The sequence below is a fragment of the Rousettus aegyptiacus genome, unplaced genomic scaffold, assembly GCF_014176215.1.
Source record: "Rousettus aegyptiacus isolate mRouAeg1 unplaced genomic scaffold, mRouAeg1.p scaffold_m13_p_11, whole genome shotgun sequence".
In the NCBI taxonomy this organism is placed as follows: Eukaryota; Metazoa; Chordata; class Mammalia; order Chiroptera; family Pteropodidae; genus Rousettus; species Rousettus aegyptiacus.
The window spans coordinates 43,498,716-43,518,572 of NW_023416286.1; the positions used below are offsets into that span (position 1 = coordinate 43,498,716).

The following is a 19,857-nucleotide window of genomic DNA, read 5'->3' on the forward strand; positions in this document are numbered from 1 at the left end:
TAAAAGGTAACACTAAAAGAATTATTAAGTGACAAAATAAATGTCACTTCTATTTGCTATGTCTAAGACATAATTTACAGTATTGAAAAATATTCTTCAATTTAATATCATGTGCATCTATATGACTACTACCATTTAATATATATATTATTCGTATTTATCTAATATATGAGATTGTCTCTGTCTCTCCCTCTCATCCTTATAATATTTGATACTCACTGTGATATTATGGATTCTCTGTTTTCCAGGCTACTCTTTGGTTTCACTCTCACTTTCAAGTTGCCTATATATTTAAAAATACATACAGTCCCTTAAAATTATGTTTTCTTCAAATATTGTTCTACAAAACTCTGTACCATCTGTCAGTATTTAAACAGTTTTGAATCCCTAGCTGAGATCTGGGAGCAGCCACTATTTGAGAATATCTTACCACTGAGAACATCTCTCAGCTGGTAATCTGAGTAACATGAGAAAAATACATAGTAATGTAAGTTTACCTGAAAATAAACTCAGATAATATTCATATTCATAACATTATTAGCTAAATAATTATAAACTTTACCATTTATCTTTTGCTCTATTTATTTCTGCTAATTTTACCAGCTACTTTCCCCGCTAAAAATATTTGATGTTAGTTTTTCCACAATGAAGTCAGCCAATATAAGAAAATTTTTTTAATATATTTAAGTATTAACTGAATGTTAACTATTATACATGCTGCATATTATTTCAGCAAATTTACATACACAGAATTTCAAAATATTCTATGAAATATTTTCCCTTTTAATCTATTTATCTCATCATCTTTAAATATTATAACAAAATTTAATTCACTTTAGGAAAAATAAGGACCCAGATATAAAACTAGAAGACAGAAATTATTTTATATCAATTTCCCTGAAGAAAAGAAAATCAATTTTAACATTTATTTTTATTCTTGAAACATATTTTCAGATATTTCTTCTAAGGTTTTTAATTAAAAAAGTTTTATTTTTTTAATGTAGATTAGCCATGGCTATAATCTAGATTTTTCAGTCTTAATATTATATATTAATTTTTAATTTTTTCCACCTATAGCTGCTTGTCTCTCGATCTATTAACCACATAAAAGGCTAACTACTCTCCTGGATTTTCGTGCTTCCTTTTAATAAAATAGTTTATGAAAAAATTATTTTATTTTATAAATATTAAAAATAAAGTACATATTTAATAATTAAGATGAAATAATAAAAGGAGATAGATAAACATTATCTAGAAATCATTCCCACTTAATTTTACCCCTAATAAGGTTAAAATTGCTGACCTTTTAAAAAATTCTGTTCTTTATTATATTAATCATTGATAGATTAAGTATTAAATTTCCATATAAAGATAAAATTAAATATGATTTATTATTAGTTACATCATAGTATTATTTATTAACACGTTACTATAAATGCCAACAAATTATAAAAGCAATGAATCTTAAATATGAAATCAATATACTCATCACTCGTATACTCCTCAGTTTTCCATTTTTTTCTTCGGAAATAAACTTTTACCAGGGTTGCAATCATTACACAGAGAACAAGGAAAAATGGAATAAGTAGAAAAAATGGCCATCTCGTTGGTTTGGAATGGTAAACATTCCCAATATAGAGCTTTTCTAGGAAAGAAAACACAAGTGATTTGAAAGCAATTACCAGAAATACAGACATTTCTGTATTTTAATGTAACTATTAAAATATTTAAATTATTTAATAATTTACATTTAACACTCTTTAAAGAAGTAAATAAGTTGACAATGTAAGTGCCCAAAGAGATTCTTCTAACTTTTATAATAATGGTCCCATCCCTTGCTTTTTATTGCAAACTTTATATTCCATGTAGTCTCTTCTCAGAACTGTTCGATAATATAGATGAAAGAATTAAGGTGTAATCCCTGGAAGAGTTGAGTTTTTCTCAAACTTAATTTTTAGTAAGAAATACTGTCCACATAATAAAATTTTAATAAAGTCCAAATTACCTTTTCTTTTATTGCATTGATATATATTTTCATGATTTACCTAAGAAATAATTATCCCAAGGTCATGTAAAATTTTCCCATGTTTCTTTCAATGAGATTTATAATTCTAGCTTCTACTTTTAGATTTATGATCTATCCCATATGAATTGTTGAGTAAATTGAATTTTTTTTTTTAGATATAAATCTTTTCTGGCAATATTTCTTTCTACTTTATTTTTTTTTTAATTAAGTTTATTGGGGTAACATTGGTTAATACAATTATATAATTTTCAAGTGTACATTATCATTTGACATCTGTATAATCTATTGTGTTTACCACCCAAAGTCCAGTTTCCTTTAGCTACCATAAATTTGATCCCCTTTACCCATTTCACCCTTCCTCTAAACCCTATATTTGACCTCCTTTACCCCGTCTACCTCCTCCCTCCTCTTTCACCCCACTAATAACCACTAGTATATAGTCTTCTGGTAATCATTAGTCTATAGTCCATGTCAATGAGTCTCTGTTTGTCCTCCTCATTTGTTGCTTTCAGGTTTATATCCCACATGTAAGTGATATCATGTGATTTTCAACTTTTTCTGTCTGGCTTATTTCACTTAGCATGATTATCTCGAGGTCCATTCATGTTCTCACAAATGAGAATATTTCAACTCTTCTTATGGCTGAGTAATATTCTATTGTATATATGTACCACAGTTTCTTAGGCTAATCATCTATCATAGAACACTTTGGTTGCTTCGATGTCCTGGCTACTGTGAATAATGCTACTATGAACATAAATGTGCAAATATCTTTTTAGATATGAGTTTTCAAGTCTTTGGGGTAAAGTAAGTTGAAATTTTTGAGGTTCTTCAGGGTTGTGTGGATATCCAGTTGTTACAATATAATGTTTTGAACTGACTTTCCCCACTGAACTATCTTTGTACTTTTCTTGAAAAATCGATTAATCTTATATTAATGGGTAAATTTCTAGACTTTCTATTTCATTCCATTGATCTATATGTTTATCTATAAGAATGCCATACTGTCTTGATTAATTTAACTGTATACTAAATCTGTACTATAGGAAATTCAGTATAAGGCAAACAGACTAACTTGTTCTTCTTTGTCATTCTTTTTCAGCGTTATTTGGCTATTCTAATAACTTTTTTGTATATTTTAAAATCAAATTGTTAATATCTAAAAGTTGCATGTTTTTACAATTGGGTCTTTTAATCTATAGAATTAATTTGGAAAGAAGGTTTATTATTTTAGTGAATTAATTGCTAAAATAAACATGGCATATTTCTCCATTTATTTGTATGTTTAACTTCTACCTCTTTTTTTTTAGTTTCAGTGTAAAGGTCTTGCACATATTTTGTTAAATTTATTCCTAATATTTTATATTGTGATGGTATTATAAATGGTACTGATTTTAAGTTCATTTTTATTTACTGCTGCTATTATATAATAATACTATTGACTTTTGAATATTTTCCTTTGAAATTTAAAAAAATATTACTTCCAAAGTGTTTTTGTAGATTCTTTAGGACTTTTTATGTAATTAACCATATTGTTGTTTTCTCATTTCATCCTTTTCAGTCTTTATGCTCCTGATTTCTCATTCTTTTGTTATTCCGCTGCTTAGGATCTATGGTAAAAATGTTGAATAGAAGAGACTTTATTTGCTTGCTCTCAATATTTTGAGAAAAAATATTTCATCACAAAAAGACATTAACTGTATTTTGTTAATGTTTTTTTTTTATCAGATTGATGAAGTTAATAGTTGGTTTCTTTTTTAAAAATTCATGAAAAATGGTGAATTTTGTCAATAATTTTCTGCATCATATTAAATATTATATACCTTAAAAATTTTGTTGATTTGGTTAATTGCACTGATCAGCATTCAAATGATAAAATAATCTTGCATTTCCAAGATAAATCCCATATAGTCTGGATTATTATCTTTTTAATATAGATAGCTATATAACATGAGCTAATATTTTGTTGAAAACGTTTACATATACATTCATAAAAACAATTATTCTGAAATTTTTTTCTTTGTTAATTTCTGTATCTGGATAAGGCATCAGTGTTATGTTTTCCTCATACAATGGTCTGGTAGAAGTTCCTCTCACCACTGTTTTTTGAAATGGCATTTCTTCCTTGAAAAAAATTGGTGGAATTAACCCGTATTTTTACCATTTAGATCTGTATTTATTTTTGTTTTTTGGTTATTTGTAAAAGAACATAAACCCACAGATCAAAGAAGCTTTGACTCCTGGTTTCTTTAATTTATAATGCATTTTCCATTGGGAATAGCCCTTTTTATATCTGAGTAGCTTTTTTTTCATAATAGATTGAGATTCAAAGGGCATATATATTACTGAGATTACTTTCAGTGTGAGCTCATATAATTTCTTTAAAAATGTGTAAATTTCTTGTGTATTAGATTAAAACACACCCCAGGGAGCATTTGAGATATTGCCCTCCAGCATTTGTCATCTATTTGATCCAAATAAACTCTGATTAAAAATAACTTCTATAAAAATTCAAAACAATAATTTAATAATAAATATGTATCACATTAAGTAAAAGCCGCACCCACAAGACTCTTTGAGATAAGCCTTTTTCTATATTGGGCTCTGGGGCTGCCATGGAATAACCTACTTAAGATTCCTAGTAGGCTTATTTGGGAGTTTTTATGAGGCATTCCAATATTTAGGAGGGCTTTCATTTAGATGAAGATACCTACAGGGCATCACTTCATGTTTTCTGAGGTTTTTATAGAGATCATATGTTTGACTTAATTTTATCTGAGATCAAATTTATTGCTTTATGTCTCAAATTTGGCTGTCTGACATTTTTTAATTTAAGAATATTTTTCTGGAACAGACCAGGAATGAGAATTAGTTTCTTTTCAAATAAACAAACAGACAAACAACCAAATATCCTAGCTCTTTTACATTTTACTTGAAAATTGAACTATTTATTTATTAATTATTACCGTCTTATATTTTATCATAGGTAACTTAAGTAACCTACCTGGAAATCTTTACAATCTACCTGAAAAATCTTGCCAAACAGAACCATGAATTCTACCTTCCATATCGCCACAGGCAGCAATTATGCCAAAAATTCACCACTTCATAAGTCTCGTTTTTCCAACCTCTAGTAACGTGCTTTCAGATTGCTCACCAACAGTCTTCTAAGACAATTTTATTATATATTAATAGTTTTCAACTGTTTCCTAGAAGTCTTCCTACCTTCCATGCACCATCCAATTCCAAAGGTAATGCCACATGTTTTTGATTCATATTATATAAATACACCTTCTGGTATCAAATTATATATAAGAGAAAGAGAGAGCTGTGCAAGAAACTGCCCCCAAATTTAGTAACTTAAAACAATCATATTTAGCTTTGTTCATTTTGTGGGTTGTGAATTTGGGGATGTTGTGGTTGTGTTTTTATGTCTCAGTGTAGTCAAATTTCATACAGAAAGGATAATTTTGAACAGAATAAGTGTTCCAACAGTGAGAATTCAAAGAATTAATATTCTAAAAGACCTAGTTCAGAACCTGCAGGAAAACCATGGAAGTTTCAGAATACTACTTCTGTACATTTTTCTGACTTATCATATCACTAAGGTCAATCTGGATTCCAGGAAAGGAGTAGTCTCCTCTGCTCTTTGGGGAAATGGCATGTGTGTGCATTAACAGAGGCAATTAATTGCAGTCAATTTGAACATAAGCTACTGAAAGGTAATTGTTACTACTAAAATGGAAATAGCTTTATAATGTCTTAAATATTTTATAATGTTACAACTTATTAATCTATTACCATATAACCTTAAATATAATATTTTAAACAATAAAATGAATGTGGAAATATTAAGAACTATCTCTGGCTCAAAATCTAATAAAAATTTGCTTTAATTATATATAAATTTAATTTTTTATATAAAGGAAGCCTGGCCCTAAGCATCATTTGATATGCTGGCTTGCTCTAAAGTCCATCCCTGCTTTGAACTAAAAAATTTGGGGGCACTTCATTCCCCAAGCTCCTTGATCTTCTGTCTTCTAGTTAGATTTGGCCAATGGGAGTCAATGGGTAAAATCTGAGGGTCAGAAGAGTAAAATAATCATGGTATTTATTCCTCTTTTTATCCTGCCTTCCAGTAGTGGTTGTGAATGCTCTATGCCTCTACGCCGTGCTTGACAGTGCCTCTCCTTGTGGTCTAGATCCTAATATAAAGCCTTGACTATAGTTATATGTCATGTTAGGGGAATCAGGTCTGGTTTTAGAGATACCACTTCCTTTTATTGTCCCTCCAACCATAAGAAATGACAGTGGATTCCTGCTGTTGCTAATTTCTAGTTTGCCTCGTCATTCTCTGACTAGTTTTCATCTCTGCCATTACATTTTACCTAATTCCTTATGTTATATTCCTTTTGTATGAAGGACTAAAGTGATTTCTGTTTTCCGGCCTGGGCCTTTACTGACATATCTCACCTATAATATATATTACATTACTTTCTGTAAGTAAAACATAAATTTAAATGGCCTATATAATTTATTATTTAATGTTTGAACATTAAATAATAAATTAAAATGTTATTCTAATTATGTTTTCAATTTGTTATTAATACCTACCAGGATTTCGTGCTCGTGCAGTTGGAAAATTCCCACTGTCAATGCTCCCACCAGGAAAAGAAGCATCTTCAGTATTGCAGTTTGGAGGTAAATATTTGGGATTACAGTGACAGTTATCTTTATTATTACATACCTGAAAAAGAGAGAAATATAAGTAGCTCAAATTCTTTGTGTTCAATAAATTTTAAAATAATACTTAAGTCAGATAAGGTTGATTTTCTTATGAGGTTTATAAATGTGTGTGTGTGTGTGTGTGTGTGTGTGTGTGAGCGCGCGCGTGCACATAGCTGTGTTTTCTTTCCTAGAATTACTTTTAATGATTTGCATTCTTGCTTCATAGTACTGGTACCTACCCCGTGATTGTTGCATTTTGATGAAGGACAGTCATAAATGAGCTCAGTATTATCTATGCATTCCTGATTCTTGCACACCTAAAAAAAGAAATAAGCCAAACTAAGTTAACTGAAATCATTTGTATTTGGTATCTAATTAAAAGTTATTCATTTAATAATAAATATTATGCTATTATATTTTCAGCACTAGATGAGACTCTGATTATCTACCTGAAAGTAAAAAAACAATAAAAATTTCTTTTATGCTTATTCTGGGATAGAAGATACAACCATGAAATAGACAAAAAAAAGGCAAAGATAAATATGTATTAATTAGTATAATGAAAAAAGTTTTATGAAAAAGTAAAATACAAGGAATTTATCTAACATGTGAGAACAGTGAAACCTTCTTATTGAGACCTAATGTTGAACATAACTTAAACACAGGAATTAAATACAAGATACTTATAAGAAAAGAAATATTTAAAGAGACCTTGCATAGACTATTCCGAGTGTTGGTCAAGATGGTGGAGGAGGTAAATACTGTGGTTGCTTCCTCCCATGACCACACTAAAATTACAACTAAAATATAGTTCAATCACCCTGGAGAACCATCCAAAGATTAGATGAACAGAGGTCCTATAACTAAAGATATAAAGAATAAGCCATCTTGACACTGAGAGTAGAGGCAGAGATGCAAAACAGGTTGGGTTCACATCTTCTTATGATAGTCAAGAATCAGGAGGAATGTCTCAACTGAGAGGTCCTTGCCCTACACAAGGCTCCCCAACATGGAACACCAGTGCCAGGAAGAGCAGCTTCCAAAACATTTGGCTATGAAAATCAGCCATATTCCATCCATCTGGGTGAGATAGAAGGATGCTGGAAACCCAGACATCCTTTTAAAGGGCCCACACACAGACTCTCTCACTTCCAGGCACTCACCCTGGGCTCCAGTGGAGGGACTGTGATTGGGGGATGCCAGAGACATACAGGGAGAGACTGAATAGTGTGGCTAAAGGGTGAGGGCTGGACTGAGAGCCTCCAGTTTCCCTGTGTTGAGCCCTACTCGATGGCACGATGCCATCTTTCCTGTCCCTGTCTTGAGTCCTCCCCTAAATGGCCAAATCTGACCTTGCATTGGTCTGGTGAGCCGCACACACTACACCTTGGTGACTCCCTGCGTATCTGCCCAATCCAACTTACACACCTCCAGAGGTTTTATCATGGCTGGCAGGTAGCTGTTGTTGCCCTGAACTTTACTTTTTCTTGGACAACTCTTGGAAATTTTTGATCCTTATAGACAGTTGACAGGCATTGGCAGACCTAAGGTTCCCTAGGCTTTTTACTGAACTGCTCCAAGTCCAGTACTGATGACAGCCAACTTCGATTTGCAGTGTGTCCTCTCCCAAGTACCTCCAAGTCCAGCACAGGCACTGACCAACCATGGGTCTCTTTGTAGCTCCTATCAGATAGCCCCAGGCCAGTTACAGACAGCATTGAACTTAGCCTGCATAAGAAGCCTTTCCAAGAGGCCCCAGAGGCCCCAGAACTAGCACACCTAGTGGCCAGCTTTAAACCATAATAGAAAACCACCAGATTAGCCCCACAAGCAGTACTTCCAAAGGATGGTCTCAGAAAACACTTAAACATGCAAAAGTGAATCCTACATCACAGGGTTAATCCTTGCATAGCAGCTCATATGCTATGGTTGTGAGCGGTCCTCAGAGCTGATGTGCCTACAGAAATCAAAGCTCAAATACAACAGGAGGTCACACACAACCCACACAAAAGACACTCCTGAGGAATCCAGCTCAGGTGACCATGGTGACTATACCACTGTGCCCCAAAGGACACCCTTTATATAAAGCCACCTGGCCAGGACTAGGAGATAGAGCAGATATACTTAATACATAGAAACAAACACTGAGAGGCAACCAAAATGAGGAAACAAACAAACAAAAAAATGTCCCATATAAAAGAATAGGAGAAAACTCCAGGAAAACAAAACCAAACAAAATCGAGGCAAGCAATGCATTAGATACAGAGTTCAAAACAATGGTTATAAAGATGTTTAAGGAATTTAGTGAGAATTTCAACAGATAGCAAGCATGAAAAAGGACTAAAACCAATTTTTAAAAGTCAGAAATGAAGAATATACTAGAAGGAATTCAGAGCAGATTAGATGAAGCAGAGGATCAAATCAGTGATTTAGGTAATGAGATAGCAGAAAACAACCAACTGAAACAGCATATTAAAAAGTTTATACGATATGACCGGTGGAAATTTATTCCCAGAATATAAAGATAGTTTAAAATACAAAAAAAAAAAATCGATCAGTGAAATACACTACATTAAAGTAATGAAGGCAAAAAAAACCCACACAATCATCTCAATTGATGCAGAAAAGTCATTTGATAAAATTTAACACCCTTTAATGATAAGAACATGTAACAAATTAGGAATAGAAGAAAACTACCTCAATATACTCAAGGACATCTATAAAAAACACATAGCTAACATAGTATGTGATAATTTTAAAAAAGTTTTTCCTCTAACATCAAAAATAATACAAAGATAATTACTTTCATGACTTCTAGTCATCAAAGTATTGAAAATTCTATCCATAGTAATAAAAAGAAATAAATGGCATTCGAATCATAAAGGAAGAAATAAAATTATCTCTGTTCACAGATGACATAATTTTATATGTAGAAAACCATAAATATTACACACACACACACACACACACACACACACAATTTTAGAACTAGTAAACAAATTCAGTAGAGTTGTAGAACACAAAATCAACACATAATAATCAGTTGTATTACTATACGTTAATGGTGCATATTTGGAAAAGGGAATTAAGTAAGCAGCTTCATTTACAATAGCATCAAAAATAATAAAATATTTAGGAATAAATTTAATCAAGGAAATGAAAGACTTGTACACCGAAAACTATAAAACATTGCTGAAAAATATTAAAGAAGACACATGTGGAAATATATCCCATGTTTATGCATTGAAGACTTAAGATTGTTAAGCTGTCACTATTACCTAAGGCAACTTGCAGATTCAACACAATTCTTAGAAAACCCCAACGTTTTTTGCAGAAATAGAAAAACACATCCTACAACTCATTATAGACTCTTTAGAGACTGCAAATAGGTAAAACAATCTTGAAAGAAAAGAAAAATCTAAACACCAACTTATTGATTTCAAATTTGGTAAAAAAAACTATGGCAATCAAAACAGTGTGACGCTAACATAAACAGAGACATATAGACCAGTGGAAAAGAATAAAGGGCCCAGAAATAGTCTTTCAGACATGACCAAATGATTTTCAACAAAATTGCCATAGAAAGTCACACTAAATAGCCACATGCAAAAGAATGAACTTGGACCTTTCACTTACGCCATATACAAAAAACCCCTCAAAATGGATCCTAAACCCAAATGTAAGATATAAAACTACTAAGCTTCTAGAATAAAATGTAGGAGGAAAATTTTATGATATTGGATTTGGGAATGATTTATTGAATAAAATACAAAAAAGTATAGCCAAAATAAATAAATAAATGAATTGGACTTTATCTAATTAAAAACTTATGTGCATCAAAGCAATTAAGAAAGTTAAATGTATCCCATGGAATGAGAGAAAATATTTGTGAATCTTATATCTAATTATGGATTAATAATTAGGAAATATAAAGAACTCCTAAAACTTAACAACAGAAAGCAACCCTATTAAATTTTTAAAAATGAACAAAGGATATGAATAGACATTTCTTTAAAAAAGATATGCAAATGTCCAATAAGGATGGAGATAAGCTCAACATTACTAATCATTAGAAAAATAAAAGATGATAATGAGGTGCCACTTCAGCCCATTAGAATAGCTATTAGAAAGAGTACAAAAGAACAAGTGTTGGTAAGGATGTGGAGAAATTGCAACCCTTGTGCATTGATGGTGGGAATGTAAAGTAGTAGAAAACAGTATAGGAATTCCTTAAGAATCAAATGAAATTACCATATAATACATCAATTTCACATTTAGGTACATAATCCAAACACTTGGAAACAAGGACTTGAGCAGAAATTTGTACATTAATGAAGATAGCAGCATTCTTTATAACAGCCCAAAGACTGAAATAAACCAAATTTCTATTGATGGATGCATCAATAAACAACATATGCTATAAACTTCTAATGGAACATTATTGAGTCTTTTAAAGGAATGAAATTTTGATACACACAACAACATGGATTAAATTGAAAACATTATGCCAGGTGAAATAAGCCAAACTCAAAAGGACAAATATTAAATAATTCCATAACGTATGAGATAACCAGAATATTCAAATTTATGGAGATAAAAAGTGGAATAGTAATTACCAGGGGTTATGGGTAGGAGTTACTGGAGAATTATAGTTTGATGGGTACTGAGATGAAGAAAAATTTCTGAAGATGAACAGTAATGATATTTGCACTACAATGTAAATATACTTGTGTCACTGAACTATACACTTAAAAATGGTTAAAGTAGTAAATTTTACATTATGCATATTTTACCACAAAATATTTTTTATATCCAGCACTTTATAACTAGGATAAGAGGTAAAATCACTAAAGCCATGTTGAAAACAATACAGTTGATGTTTGAAGAACTCAAAGGTTAGGGACAATGACCACTATATCATCAAAAATTAGTGTATAACTTTTGCCTCCCCCAAAACTTAACTACAGTCAACTCTGGGTATTCTCAGAGCACTAGTTCCAGGACCACTGTAGATAACAAAATTTATGGAGGCTCAAATCTCTTATATAAAATGGCAAAAAACAATGCATACTGTCAGCCCTCCACATCTTCAGTTCCCCAACCGTGAACTGAAAATACTGTTTTCACTCCACCATTGGTTGAATCCATGGATACGAAACCTGTGTATTTATTGAAAATAACCTGCATTTAAGTGTAAGTTCAAATCTGTGTTGTTTGAAGGTCAAATGTATATATCGTTATCCCATCAGTCAAGGGCATCCTAAAAAATCATGTATTGAATTCTGGTGTATATGAGGAATATACACTTTGAACAAATATAATTGATTGCTATGGTTGACATTATTGGGGGGAAGCAGAATATATATTTAATACTATAAAAGAATTAAATACGAATAAAATACAAGATGTCAAATTAGTTCATACAGAAATGTTTTGAAACATTTTAAAATGCATTCATCATTGTAAAAACAATTAAAAAGAAATAAAGGGGAGTCCTTAAGGAACACAAGTATTAATGCTGTACCCTTTTGACCATTAAAATTTATTATGATTGGTTTCTGTTTATCAAAGTTAGCACGGTGTTTCAGACCCAGCTAGATCACTTGTAACAATCTGCTTTATTTTCATTATTAGTGTGACTTAACGATTTGTGTATATCTTTAGGGTTTTGTTCTTTTTATGAGCACACAAATGGTTTATGTTTCAGCAACTTGAAACCAGTTTCTTTTTTCCATTTTAGAAGAAGAGGCAAATAAATATTACCTTTTCCACATTTTAGAATTCTTTTCATACTCTAATCTTTTATATTTTTTACTCAAGAAAAAAATATAACACCAAAGTGTTAGAGTGTTCATAATTATCATGTCTGTTTTCAGTGGTGATGTCGTGTTCCTCATGCACCTTCTAGTGTCCAACCATAGTGTGGATGCTAGATAATGAGAATGATGGCAATTATTTGTGATTTCTTGTTTCCATCAAATCACTCTATGACTCTTTCAGCTGTTCCCTCAGAATTACACTAAAATATTTTTATGAGTGTTTGTCATTTATTTATTTGACGAAACATTTTTAAATCAGGTTTCATGCTTATAATTTCTACTTGACCTTCAAGATTAAGACTTTATTTTAATTTTTAACATTTTTTTTTATTATGGTGACATTGGTTAACAAAATCCAGTAAGTTTTCAGCATATAATTCAACAGTAAGGTATTCGTGTATGTATACACACACACACACACACACACACACACACACACACATTCACACATTGTATGTTTACCACCCATAGTTAGATTTCTTTCTGTCATCACATACTTGACCCCTTTTATCCCATCTATCTCCCCCTTACCCCCTACCCACCCCCCTATCTTCTGGTAACCACTAGTCTATATTGTCCATGTCCTTGTGCTTGTTTGTTCTGTTCATTTGTTGCTTTTAGGTTTGTATCCCACATATAAGTGATAATGGCTAAGACTTTAAATAGCAGATTTTGGCAAATCCTTGTAAGTTAATCCTTCCAGGATTAACTGTGTGCAAGTAAGTGGTAATATTTACAACAATTTTTAATACTTAGTCATTAACGTCTGAGAATTGAAACAATATGTATAGGATTCAATACCTCATCTTATTTCTTTGTTGATAAAAGAAATTTTGAAATTTCTTCGGATGGTGTGTTCATTCTAATCCAAATAAACATTTACATGAGTATTTAAAAAATAATGACACTAATTTGCAGAATACAAAAAATTTTTTAGAACACTAACATGGTCATCTTTTAGAGCACTAACATGATCAGCACTAGCTTGATCACCTTTTGCTAATAGAAATATATGATATATATGAAGCCAAAGTTTCGTGCCCATCACTTGGATAACACCTTCCGAGATCTCTACCCAGCCTCATTATCCCTTTACCTTGAAACAAAAACTTCTCAAACATCATTGTGTATTGTTTTTTAATGATGAAGAGTAGCATTTTTCAAACTGCTGAAGTAGACGTCTATTTGGTAAAGCATCACCCTGGTCATAACTACTGTAGTAGAGTGGTGACTGCCAGATATTCTTTATCTTGTTCACTAACTGTAGTAAATAAAGATGGCATGTATCTTTTTCTCCCTTTGGTTCTTGGCAATAATCCTTCATGAAATGTGGAGACTCATAATAAGAGTTCCATTAACCATCTTGAAAGCAAAAGAAAGAATTACTTTCAGCTTACACCTGAAAACTAGATTGAGTCTGGATCTTTGATGACTTGATGGAACTTCATAACTTCTATGGATGAACAATCTTTACTATTTTTTTACATGGTGAAGATAAATCATACACTGTTTAAGGCATACTTGGTAAGTCTTGTTTCTTGTGCAATTTCTCACTCCTACAGCCTATGGTAGGCTGTTTACAAATAACGGAGAGTTAAAAATTAAAGAGAGTTTAAGCAATCAATTGGGAAATATTTCCCAAAATGAAATTCATAAGAAGAAAAAATACAAAGTTTTTTTTGATAATTATTTGATTTAATAAAAGTTAACTTGATTCACAGCAGATTTGATTCCTTCCCAATCTTCCTTCCTTCCTTTCTTCTTTCTTTCCTTCCTTCCTTTCTTCCTCCCTCTTTTCCTTTTTTTTTCTTTTATCTCTTTGGACTTTAATTTAGAATTCACTTTATGCATATTCTATATAATTTTGAATTTATTAGTCACGATGCATACTGTTGAGGCGTTTCTTCATCCTCAAAGTCAGTTACTGTAGCCACGAATTTGCAAAGTAGAATTAAGTGATATTTATAAAATTTTCTAAGTTAAGGTACAATTGTTGGTTGATAGCCTACATGATGGTTTTTCGAGAGGATCATGTTCAATTTTAAAGTATCAAAGGCACATCAAGAAGAATTATTCTTTATTACTGTCTTGGTATAAAAACTATAATAATGATTTAACAAGTTTTTTAAAAAGAAAAATATTTTAAAACATTTATAAAATATAAAATTTGGTAAGTTATGCATATGTTTTTCTCTCTTCTGTTTATCTAGCTATATATAGCTTATAAACTCTGTCTCTATATTTTTTAATCAATCAATCAATTAACTAATTAATTAACGGTGACATTGGTTAATGAAATCTGGTAAGTTTCAGCTGTACATTTTAACAGTAAGGCATACATATATATTTACATTATGTGTTCAGTTCCCATAGTTAGAATTCTTTCTGTCACTACACATTTGACCCCTTTTACGCCATCTACCTTCCCCCTCCTCCCTACCCTCTGGTAACCACACATATAAGTAATATGTAAATTTCAACTTTTTCTATCTGGCTTATTTCATGTAGCACAATTATCCTGAAATCTATCCATGTTGTCACAAATGACAGTATTTCATTTCTTCTTGTAGCTGAGTAATATTCCATTGTATATATGTACCACATCTTCTTTATCCAATCATCTATCATAGGATACTTTGGTTGTTTCCATGTTACAAAGTTTTTTAAATGGTTTAATTTTACATGAGAATTTGGAGATAATTTTTCTTTTGTTTAATTTTTTTACTTCTGAATTTTTAAGTGAAAATTAGGAAAGTTAAGTTGCGGTAGAACTTTATAATGTATGATAAATATTTCCATAATTATTGGGTTAAAATAATGTACTTTATTTTATTTTTTATTACAGTTATTGGGGTGACATTGGTTAATAAATCATATAATTTTCAAGTGTACAATTCAATAATACATCATATATATGTTGCGTTGTGTGTTCACGATCCAAAGTTACCATATATTCGAACCACTTTACCCCTATCTATCTCCCACCTCCCCATCTTCCCTCTGGTATTCACTAATCTGCTGTCCAGTCCCTGAGCCTCTGTTTGTCATGTTTCTTTGTTGCTTCCAGTTTTGTATTTCACTTATAAGTGAAATCATATGGTTTTCAACTGTTTCTGTCTGACTTATTTTGCTTACATGATAATCTCAAGATTCACCCATATTGTTGCAAATGTCAATACTTTATCTTTTCTTATGACTGAGTAATTGTATATATGTATAAATTTTCTTTATCCAATTATCTATTGAAGGACACTTCAGTTGTTTCCATGTCTTGATCACTATGAATAATGCCGTTATGAATATTGGGGTGCATATATCTTGTGGGTAAATATTTAAAACTTTTTTGGGTAAATATCCAGAAGAGGGATTGCTGGGTAGTATAGTTACTCTTCCTAAATTTTTGAGGAACCTCAATACAATTTTCCACAGTGGATATACCAATTTACATTCTCACTTTTTATTACTTGCCTTGATGATGATAGCCATTCTAATAGGCGTGAGGTGGTATCTCATTTTGGTTTTGATTTGCATTTCCCTAATAGCTAGTGAAATTGAGCATCTTTTTATATGTCTGTTGGCCATTTGTATGTCTTCCTTGGAGAAGCATCTATTCAGGTCCTCTGTCCATTTTTAATTGGATTTTTTAAAAATTGTTGAGTTGTATAAGTTATTAATATATTTTGGATTTAGGCCCTTATTGAAGGCATTGTTTGCAGACATCTTCTTGCATTCAGATGGTTGGCTCTTTGTCTTGCTGCTATTTTCTTTTGCTGTGCAGCATCTTTCTAGTTTTATATAGTCTCATTCACTTACTTTTTAATTTAATTCCCTTGCCTTTGAGGTCATATTAATAAAATCCTCTCTAAATCCAGGTCCATGCATTCAGTACCTATGTTTTCTTCTATAGAATTTATTGCTTTGTGTCTTATATTTAAGTCTCTGATTCATTTAGAGTTAATTTTGGTATATGGTGACAGATAGTAGTCTAGTTTTATTCTTTTGCATGCAGCTTTCCAATTTTCCGAGTATTATTTATTAAAGAACTTTCTTCATTGTATGTTCTTGACTCCTTTGATGATAATTATTTGCCCATGCATAGAGGAGTTCTTTTCTGGACTCTCGATTGTATTCCAATACCATGCTGTTTTGATTATTATATTATCACTTTGTAGTATAATTTGAAGTGTGGCAGAGTGATGCCTCCAGCCTTGTTCTTTTTTATCAGAATGTTTTCATTATTTGGCATCTTTTGTGCTTCCATACAAATCTGATGATTTTTTTTTGTCCTGTTTTTTTTTTTTTTTTTTTAAATGTTGTTGGGATTTTGATGGGGATTGCATTATATCTATATAATGCTTTTGGTATTAAGGTCATTTTAACTATGTTGATTCTTCCAATTCATGAACACAAAATATATTTCCATTTCTTTGTGTATTCTATAGACTCTTTTAGTAACGTCTTATAGTTTTCAGAGTATAAGTCCTTCACATGCTTCATTAGATTTATTTCCAGGTATTTTATTCTTTTTGTTGCACTTATAAAATAAATTTTTTCTTCTTTTCTTTTTCTGAAAATTCATTGTTAATGTATAGAAATGCTATGAATTTTTGTGCAAAAATTATTTTTGTACAGAAACTTTACTGTATTTGTGTATTGTTTCTAATAGTTTTGCATTGGAATCTTTACGGTTTTTCACATAAAGAATCATGTCATCTGCAAAAAAATGACAATTTGACTTTTTTATTTCCTATTTGGATGCCTTCTATTTTTTCTTTGGCCTGATTGCTCTACCTAGGGCTTCCAACATTATATTGAATAATAGTGAGGACAGCACAGCCTTGTCTTGTTCCTGATCTTAGAGAGGAGATTTTTAGTTTTTCACTGTTAAGTATGATGTTAGCTTAGAGTTTGTTGCCTATACACTTTATGTTGAAGTATTTTCCTTCTATACCCTTTATTTTGTTCATATGGTGTATCATATTAATCAATTTGTGTATGTTGAACCATCCCTGTATTTACGTATCTGTACATCAGCAAATATATTTCATAGAGGAAAAATCCAGAAAGACATAAAATGTTAATAAATATCCATATGTACCATGGAATGATAAAAGAACAAAATCAGATAATAGGATCAGATATTCTTTTAAAAATATATAGTTAGTATAGCTAGATAAGCATCTATATTTGTCTATATGTTTATATAAATAAAAAGTTGATATAGGGTTCATAAACATAGAAAGCATAGTTATAGTTCAGATATGTGCTTTCAATTAATTTTTTCTTTATTCTGTGCATTCTTTATTATGTTCATCACTAAAATAGACAGGTTATTTTAACAACAATTTTGAAGTAATTATATCATAATTGATGACATTAGAAGTACTCCATGTAATATAATTTATTAAGATACAGTAAATGAATAATATGATTCTTAATTCACTGAGTATACATAATTTCTATGAAAATAAACCAATAAACTATTTATGATGATATTATCTATGCATGGATGCAAATTATATTATTTTTCTTCTTAAGCTTTTTCTTATTTAAAAATTTTTCAACATTTTTATTTTTGAAATTAAATGTGCACTTAAGTTATGCATTTAAAAACAAACTATAAATATTAGAAAATCATTTGAGAATAAAAGACTCATACCTTATTTTCACCACAAACTGTTCCATCTTTTATCCAGATATTTGAACTACCCGTGTAATTAGATGGATACACCAGTGAGATGCAGATTTGTCCATTTATGTTAGAATACATAATAGTGGCATCTGGAATATCAATTAAATAGTCTTTTTCATATCTACATATTAATTTTCCACACAGCCGATCCCTATAATTTACCAATAAATTAAAATCAATCATTTTAAATTACAGATAAATATTATATCATTTCTAAAGCAAGAAGATTTAAATAAAGCATTGAATTTTTAAAAATGTATGCAATTAATGATAAAACACCAAAAAAATGAGAGCCTTGCTTGCATTGTAAATAATAACTGAACATTTTAATAATTATAAATTATTTCCTAGTTAGCTTGATCACTTTTTTTTTTGGTAATATTTCCTTCACTCTTTTTTTGATTCTTAGACATAAGCAATTTCCAGTTTATTCTATCCTAAAAAAATTAGTAAAATCAATTTAATTATCAGACTTATTTGGTTTCTTTTTCAGTTTTTCAAACATAATACTTACTGTCAGCATTATGTGTCTAAAACTAACAAGACTTTGAGATCCACACTTAAGAAGTATTATGAGCAATAAATATTAAAATAAAACCACTAAAATATATCATGATAGTGCTATAAACTACACGAAAAAAATAATGAAAGTAATTTGAAAATAGAAATGCATTAATAACCAAAAATAATAATAAAACTGAAGATTGACTTTCTAATAGAAACAATGAAAACCAGAAGATTATTGAATGACAGATTCAAAGGCAAAATGAACTGCCTACTGTCTTCCCACTCTATATGCAGAGGCAACATCTTTTAAAACAAAATATGGCATTTTCAGATGATAATTAAGAAAATTTATCACCAGCAGTCCTTGACTAAAGAAAATGTAAACTGAGTTTTTTATGTTGAAGGAATTTTATCCTAGATGTCAGATTATAAAAATACAGAATACATATAGCTTTAATTTGATTGAGGATATTTCTTTCTATTTCTCTTTAGATGAGAGTGTTTATCATGTGTTGTTGTTAGATTTTGTGACAAATTAGATACAATATAAAGAAAATTGTGTAGATAAATCTAAATAAGGGGCCTGTGTGAGACAGAAGATATAGTAAGTCATCTACCCCTCAAAACAAGTATAAAACTGGACAAATTTGTCAAGACAACCATTTGAGGGCTAGGTAAACTGATCAAAAGTTAACAACAAATTGAGAAGCATTTATGAAAAGCTGCTATAAAATCAAGTAAAAATCAAGTAGTGGTCTTGCCTGAGTCTGCTCCCATGCTCTCTCCCAGGCAGCTGATGCTGTCATTTTACCAGGGAAGGGCTGACCTTGAAAACCAATAGAGTTAATGCCAGAAGGGTTGTTCTTGATTTAATGCAGAGGACAAAAATATCTCACTCAGCAGCACTCTGAGTAAAACTAGTAAATTTGGTAGGGAATGAATGTAAAACCAGCATCACTGTTAACCCAAAGTTGAGGTCTCAGTTGGGGTTAGTGATAGACCAGCCAGAAATTAAAAGTGCAATCCTGGAAATGATAGCTTCACAAATGGTGGTGATAAACTGTCCTTATATCACATTCCTAGGT

At 30.9% G+C, this 19,857-nt stretch overlaps 1 protein-coding gene across 1 annotated transcript in view; it reads right to left on the reverse strand.

The window, feature by feature from the left end:
- Positions 1-249: 249 nt before the first annotated feature.
- ADAM2 (ADAM metallopeptidase domain 2) overlaps positions 250-19,857 on the reverse strand; it is an 88,449-nt gene continuing 68,841 nt past the window's right edge. The window contains exons 16-20 of the mRNA XM_016127367.2: positions 18,233-18,416; positions 6,994-7,071; positions 6,641-6,773; positions 1,486-1,645; positions 250-283 (exon numbers count right to left, since the gene is read on the reverse strand). Of these exons, the coding sequence (XP_015982853.2) occupies positions 250-283; positions 1,486-1,645; positions 6,641-6,773; positions 6,994-7,071; positions 18,233-18,416 (589 nt within the window). The remainder of the gene's footprint in view (positions 284-1,485; positions 1,646-6,640; positions 6,774-6,993; positions 7,072-18,232; positions 18,417-19,857) is intronic.